At 54.9% G+C, this 7,794-nt stretch overlaps 1 protein-coding gene across 2 annotated transcripts in view; it reads left to right on the top strand.

Moving 5' to 3' along the window:
* The first annotated feature begins 1,856 nt into the window (after window positions 1-1,856).
* Window positions 1,857-7,794, top strand: part of CASTOR2 (cytosolic arginine sensor for mTORC1 subunit 2) — a 67,870-nt gene continuing 61,932 nt past the window's right edge. The window contains exon 1 of one of the 2 annotated variants that reach the window (XR_013414642.1): window positions 1,857-2,262. Coding sequence is in view for 1 of the 2 variants with exons in the window: in NM_001266104.1 (NP_001253033.1) it covers window positions 2,150-2,262 (113 nt within the window). In the remaining variant the exon portion in view is untranslated. 2 annotated transcript variants of the gene reach the window in all.

The following is a 7,794-nucleotide window of genomic DNA, read 5'->3' as shown; positions in this document are numbered from 1 at the left end:
ATGCATTCCACAAATATTGAATGAGTGTCTCTCATAGGCCGGTCACTACTGCTGACAGTGGGAACACAGCGGAGAGCAGGCAAAAATCACTGCCTTCTTGGAGTTGAGATTGTATAGGGAAGAGACAGATAAGCTTAAAAAAAAAATGCTGAGGCTGAAGGATCACTTGAGGCTGGGAGTTCGAGACTAGCCTGAACAACATAGTGACACACCCCTCTCTACAAAAAGTAAAAAAAAAAAAACCAGGCACAGTGGCTCACGTCTGTAATCCCAGCAGTTTGGGAGGCCAAGGTGGGTGGATCACCTGAGGGCAGGAGTTCAAGACCAGCCTAGGCAACATGGTGAAACCTGGTCTCTAACTAAAAATACAAATATTAGCCGGCTGTGGTGGCCCATGCCTGTAATCCCAGCTAGTTGGGAGGCTGAGGCACAAGAATCGCTGAACCCAGGAGGTGGAGGCTGCAATAAGCCGAGGTCGCGCCATTGCACTCCAGCCTGGGCAACAGAGCAAGACTCCGTCCGGGGGTGGTTGCGGGGGATGGAAGTAAAAAAAAAAAATTAGCCAGGCATGGTGCTGTGCAACTGTAGTCCCAACTACTCGGGAAGCTGGGGCGGGAGGATCGCTTAAGCCCAGGGGTTTGAGACTGTAGTGAGCTATAATTGCACCCCTGCATTCCATCCTGGGCAACAGAGCAAGACTCTGTCTCTAAAAAGTAAATAAAATAAAGTAACAGAAAATAAAGTGGGAGGGGGATATGCATGCTCTAAGATCTATCTACCACAGATTCCAGGTTTTTCACCCTTTTGTGGAAATGACAAAACCTAGTATGTTCCTACCTAACAGAGGAGGGCTGAGGGAAGGTGAGGGAGCACAGCTGCAATTTTCCCCTAAAAGAGAGTTCTCAGCCTGCCCTGGCAGATAGATCTCACCCATCACATCCCCAAATTACTCTGCCAAATGTCGAAGCACCAGTCACTTTAACCCAGAACATTTCAAAACCAGCCAGCCATGAAGGAGGAACCTCTGTGGTCCGGGCGCATGGGCCCTGGGGTTGGAAGTGCCTCAGACGCATTTTACATTTTCTCCGAATTCAGCCTTCGCAGTCCCCATCGCCCCCTCTCCCGCGGGATAAATGGCCACCTCATTAGCTCTGCACACATGACCTTCCCGACCTGACTCCTAGTGACTGTGCCTGCCTTATCTCTTTTCTCTCCTCCCTCACGTTTTCCGCTGCAACAAAACCAAACACAGCACCGTGGGGGCTTTCACGCTTCTGTGCCCTTGGACACGCTGTATTGCAGCCTGGAAGGCCTCTGTCCTCCATCCGCGCGTCCTCACTCCCTCGCTACGAACTCCCATTCATCCTTCAAAACCCAGCCTGAATGTCCCCTCCTCCGGGTCACCCCCTTTGACCTGTCAATCCCCTCCCACCGTGTCCCCAGCAAGCTTTTCGGTTTGGCTTCTCTGCACTCTCATGACCGATTGCCCTACATCTTGGCGCTCCCAGACTCGGGCCTTCTCCAGCACCGGAGTCGTCTGGGTTGCTCGCTTTACACTCCAAGCGCCTAGTACCGAGCCTGAGTGGGTGCCAGAGGGCGCACTTAGGCTCGGGCTGGCTCCACCCGCCCAGTGCCTCCCCTCGACCTTCCCCGTGGCCCTGAGGGTGCCCGCGCTCCTGCATTTCCCGTGCACCGGGCTGCCGGTAGTTCGACCGCCCAGCCCCCGCGGCAGCAACAGCAGCAGCAGCAGCAGCAGCACCAGGGGAGCCCCCCAAGCGGACTACAAGTCCCGGCAGGCCGCGCGCGGGCCGCGCATGCGCAGCGGGGGCCGGCGTTTGAGTGGCAAGTTGTTTGTTACAGCGAACACCAGCTGCTCCCCGCGCCGGGCGCCGCGCGCCGCTGCTCCGCCGCTCGGCCCCTCGGTTGCTGCTCCGCCGGCGCTGCCTCCCTCGCCCCGCGGCTCCCCCTCGCAACTTGGCTGGCTTCCTCCCTTTTGTCCGGCCCGGCCTGGCCGCCGCCGCCCCCCGCGCCCGGCGCCGAGCTCCCGGGTCCCCGGGCCGGCTGTCGGTGCCGGCAGGGCGCGGAGGGGGCGGGGGCCGCGGCTCGTCCCCCCGCGGATGAGCCGCCGCGGACGGGGCGCGGGCGGACGATGGAACTCCACATCCTGGAGCACCGGCTGCAAGTTGCCAGCGTCGCCAAGGAGAGTATCCCGCTGTTCACCTACGGCCTGATCAAACTTGCCTTCCTGTCCTCCAAGACCAGGTGAGCGCGCGGGGACGCGGCGCCGGCCGGGGACAGACAAAGGGGGCGCACCCCGGGCCGCTGTCCTCGCCGCCGCGCCTCGGAAAACAACTTCGGGCCCCGGGAGCGCCCCCGCCCCGCCCCCGCCGCCGCTTCGCCCGCGTCTGACAAAGCCCGAGCCACAGGGTCCTGTCTCCCGGACCCCCCGCAACCCTCCACCCCCCGGTGCGCCACCCCCCACCTCCGTCGTAACCCCCCCCATCTCCCACCCCCTCCCCCATCGCAGCCCCCTCTCCGAAATCCGGGGGGCTGGGGCGGTTGCAGTGACGGATCCGTGAATGTATGAAGGAACGAACGAATGAATGAATGAAAGACAGGTGTGAGGACGCGGCCGTGGAAAAAACAAACTAACGCCCCCATCCCCCTCATCCCTCGGTTGGGCCGGCCCCCGTCGCCACGGCGGGGGGAGGGATTCCGCTGAGCGCGGTTACCCAGAGCAGAAAATCATAAAATCATTAGTGGGTGTTTATCTCAAGGTGCCTACGAGGCTTGTTCGCGGACGGCCTGGAATTGGGGGGGAAGGGGGGCTGGGCGAAGGCCAGGGAGGGGCTGCAGAGGACGTGATTCTTTCTCCTTGGGGTCCTGGAAAAGGGGTGGGGGATGTTTTGCCCAACCGTGGAAGGGGAGGAGCAGGCGTGTTTATGCATCTGCCTTGAGGCTGGGCTTGGATGCTGCAGGGGGAAAAATAGTTGAAGGCCTTGGAAGGTAAAAGAGGGAGACACACACACTCACAGACACACACACACTCTCACTGTCTCCCTCTCACTCGGATTTTCCCTGTGCCAGGTAAAGGTTTGACTTTGTGAGCTCCGGTGGGTGCTTGCATTAGGGTTTTGTTGTTGTTGTTGAAGGAGCCTGAGCCCAGGGGAGTGTGAGTACCAGCTAGCTGCTGGAACTTAAGTCTCGTTTGCCCACCATTGTGACTGTTAAAAGGGAATGATAAAGTTGTTACTGACTGGTTTTTCGCGGTTTGGGGCGGTGGTGGCTCTCCCTCACTGCAAAATGAATGAATACATTACAGGTCAAGGTTAGCGTGAAAATGACAGCCCCCTTAGGCTGCCCCCTTTGGCACTGAGCTCAGGGGACACAGGGAAATAATTCCATCCGAGCCTGTTATCTGCCTGTGAAAGTTCTTGCTTGGAAATCTCACTTTGATGTGTGTGTCTGAGCCGGGTGCTCAGTCCGGCTATTGTTTGCGAGATGGAGCCAGATCTGCCGGTGGTATCTTGTTTACTTTCTTCTCCGGCTGCTCAGTAGGGTATGGAGATTTGAAATCCTCGCCTAGACTCTGCCATGGAGCCTGTGCTCCCCGTTGATTGCAAAGGGTAATGATTAAACAGGTCATTTGAAAACAAAAGCCAACAGCTCGGATTCTGAACCGCGCCCCCACCCCTCACACAAAAGACCCCTCTGGCTGTTGACACTTTCAGATCCTGCTTCTGCCTGCCCTCTGCCCCCCACTCCCTAGCCGGGCTTGACGTTCCAAGGCTTGGAGGTAACAGAACAGCCTTGTTTTTCCAAGCCTTGGCCCTCAGCCCTGGGCAGCCCCCTGGCTGATTTCTCGGCCACCATTCAAATGAGGATGATGACTCAGGCTGCGGCTGTTCACTGGGCCTGGGTGCTGGAAGGAGGGGGCATTTGGGGGCTTCTTAGAAAGGTAGCAAAGGGCAGGATCCCTCAGCCCCTTCCCCTTGGTGGAGGGACTGGACTTCTTCCAACCCCCAACTCAGGGCTCCCTTTGGGGACTCATGGATAGGCATGCCTCTGGGGACAAGCCCCTCTGCTGGCCTCTGTGAACACAAGAAAACCTACCTCTCAGTGGATCCTCCTTCCTCCCTCCCTCAGAAGCAGCCTGTCCTGTCCCAGGCCCAGGTGACCCAGCTGACTAGTCCAGTTTCAAGATGACTCAGAGGCCAAAGGCCATCTCTGCGTTTCCTTGGTCTGGCCTCAAAAGGTGTCGGAACATTTGTCAAATGCCTGAGGACCAGCCACCCCAAGCACTTTGAGCTCAGATAGTGGCTCCGGATCATGACCAGAGCTCCCTGCCTGCATGGCTGAGGTGAAGTGTCTCTCCTCTGGCTCACACTTTGTCCGTCTGTAAAATAGAGATAGCACTACTTGGCCCACTCGTGGACACAGAACTGTGTGGATGGCGTGGGATGATTGTGGGAAATGGCTTTTGAGCAAGTGTTAATGGGTCGTAGAGTGGGGATATAGCATTTAAGCTGTTTTCAGTAATCAGCCATCCAGGTAGAACCCCCTAGAATCTTCCTGCAATACCTGCCCCCGGGTGTTGACCCATAGCTCTGTCACCTCCCTCTCCAAAACCTAAGTTTAGCCCAGACTAGCATAGCATGCCCTGAGGGTCCCTGTGCCACCTGTTTACTTTTTTTTTTTTTTTTTTTTTTTTGAGACAGTTTTGCTCTTCTCCGGGCTGGAGTGTGATGGCGTGATCTTGGCTCACTGCAGCTTCCACCTCCCAAATTCAAGCTATTCTTCTGCCTCAGCCTCCCGAGTAGCTGGGATTACAGGCATGTGCCACCACGCCTGTCCAATTTTGTGTAGAGACGGGGCTTCTCCATGTTGGTCAGGCTGGTGTCGAACTCCCGACCTCAGGTGATCCACTCGCCTCGACCTCCCAAAGTGCTGGGGTTACAGGCGTGAGCCACCGCGCCCAGCCCGTTTACAATTTTGTCAGTCACATTCTATAGCATCACATCATTGACATGGCATTCGAGGCCCTTTGGGATCTAGATCCTGAAACCTCATCTTTATTTTTTTATTTTTTATTTTTCTCTTTTAGAGACAGTCTTGCTCTGTTGTACAGGCTGGAGTACAGTGGCGCCATCATAGCTCAATGCAGCCTCCAACTCCCGGGCTCAAGCGATCCTCCCACCTCAACCTCCCAAAGTCCTGGGATTACTGTGCCTGGCCTTGAATCCTCATCTTTAGCCCTCCCCCAGCAAATACACAATTTGCCTTATTGTTCCCTACACACCTCTGTGCCTTTGTATCTACCTCTCTTCCATCTGCCTGGAATATTCTCCCCACCCACCATTCTGTTCAATCCTCAAGAGCTAATGACAGCACCCTGAAACCTTCCTGAACCTTTCCCTCCGCCCCTTAGCAGACTTAAGTCACTTCTTCCCTCTCGTGGAGTGGAGTTGTGGAAAGGGAATGGCATTAGGAAACATTTACTCTGTGTGGGGGTGTGGCTGGGTCCAAGCCATACAGAGATGCCTTGCCCCTTCCTCTGCCAAGCCCTAGAGCCTGGTGGAAGAGAAAGAAAGAGGCCATCACTCTACAGCAGGGGGGAGTCAGGGAAGGGCTGGTCTAGCAGGGTACCTAGAAGGCTGGGTGCCTACCTGCAGGAGACGGCACTAGATCTTAGAGCTGTTTGTTTGTTTCTAAGAGATGGGGTCTCACTCTGTTGCCCAGGCTGAAGTACAGTGGCACCATCATAGCTCACTGCAGCCTTGAACTCCTAGGCTCAAGCAATTCTCTAACCTCAGCCTCCCAAGCAACTGGGACTGCGGGTACGCACCACCACACTCAGCTAATTTTTAAATTTCTTGTAGTGATGGGGGTCTCACTGTGTTGCCCAGGCTGGCCTCGAACTCCTGGCCTCACATGATCCTCCCACCTCAGCCTCTCAGAGGTTACAGGCATGAACTTGCAGGCATGAGCCACTGGTCCTTAGGGCTTTTGAAGGAGAAAAGCCGTAAGGGCCAGTGGCTCACACTCGGAATTAACTAGTCGGAAGAGGGGATCTAGACCCCAGGACCCGCAGGTGCGTTCTGTGTATTAGGTATTAAACCTGCTTTGCAAACCAGGAACCTGGGGCTCAAAGATTAAGTGACTTGCTCAAGGTCACGTAAGAAGTGATAGACCCGGGATTTAAATGTGCAAACCTGCACCTCTCTGCGTAAGCTCCGCGTTTTTGCTATTGCAGGTTGCAAGAGATGCCCCCATTGAATGGTTATGTCCAGCCCTTCTGTCTGCAGCACACTGTTCTGAAAGGTTTGGGAGCACAGAACTGAAATGCTGGCCTTTCTATATTCCCGCCTACTTGGCCTTGGTGGGCCTTTTCTTTATTTTTTTCTTTTCTTTTCTTTTTTTTTGAGATGGAGTCTCACTCTGTCGCCCAGGCTGGAGTGCAGTGGTGCAATCTCTGGTCACTGCAAGCTCCGCCTTCCGGGTTCATGCCATTCTCCTGCCTCAGCCTCCCTGGTAGCTGGGACTACAGGTGCCCGGCTAATTTTTTGTATTTTTAGTAGAGACAGGTTTCACCGTGTTAGCCAGGATGGTCTCGATCTCCTGACCTCGTGATCTGCCCACCTCAGCCTCCCAAAGTGCTGGGATTACAGGCGAGAGCCACCACGACCTGCTTAGACATTCTACTTCGTTAGAACCTTAGAACCTATCTCAGACACTTCCTTCCAGGCACCTTACGTATTTCTCAACTTTTGCCCATAACAACGTGTTATTGGCTTGTCTTTTTCTCTTACCTAGGTTATAAACCTGCAGGTTTTTTGTGCATGATTTGATCCACCCCTCCCCACCACCACCATCACCACAGTACCTACCAGTGATGATGAGAGCTACCGTTGACTTTGCCACATTTTGCAGAGTGGTGAAGACACTAGCTTTGGAGAAGTACAACAGCAAGGCCGCACGGCTGGAAAGAAACAGAATTGGGATTTGAACCAGGTCCCGTCCCCGCTGCGCTTAGCACCCTGCTTTGTAGGCACTTGGTAAATGTCTGTTTGATGGATTTCTGACCATCAGAGTGACCCAGATTTCAGCCCAAGTATTTGCCAGAGTCTCATAGGAGTGCCCTGGGGGCTGGAAGAGACGTCGTTGTAGAAGGCAGAATCACACCTGGTAGAAGCAGAGCCCAGCGACCCTGGCCCAGGTCTGCTGAACCAAGCTTCCACCCACGACCTTTGGAGAAGCATCTGGGTGTGGCTGGACTAGGCGAGGAATGTGCTTATTTATTCTCAGCATAAAGCCAGAAGGCAAGACCCGGGTAGATGAAGTCAAGTCTGTCCGCGGAGTGTCCCTTGTCCTCTGTGGTAACCCTGAGGCTCTCTGACCTAGCTGAGGGCCCTCTGTGGCCCACCTTACCTGTCTCTCCAGCCTCACCTGGAAGCTTCCAGCCACACCCTAGGGTGCCTCCAGCCTTCAGGCCTTTGTTCTTTCTGCCTAGAGTATTACTTCTTGCCTTACCCTTTTCTTCCCCTTGCATCCTTCTAGATTCCATTTCAGCTTCCCTGAGGGCACATTGGGCTCACTGTTCCTCTAGTAGGATGGGCTTAACTCAAAATGATGAGGCCAGGCCCAGTGGCGCATGCCTATAATCCCAGCACTTTGGGAGGCTGAGGTGGGAGGATCCCTTGAAGTTAGGAGATTGAGACCAGCCTGGGCAACAAAGCAAGACCCCATCTCCATAAAAAAAAATTTTTTTTTAATAAATTTTTAAAAAATAGCCAG

This window comes from Macaca mulatta, chromosome 3 (genome assembly GCF_049350105.2).
Source record: "Macaca mulatta isolate MMU2019108-1 chromosome 3, T2T-MMU8v2.0, whole genome shotgun sequence".
NCBI lineage: Eukaryota > Metazoa > Chordata > Mammalia > Primates > Cercopithecidae > Macaca > Macaca mulatta.
This window is presented reverse-complemented; position numbering and strand designations above follow the sequence as displayed.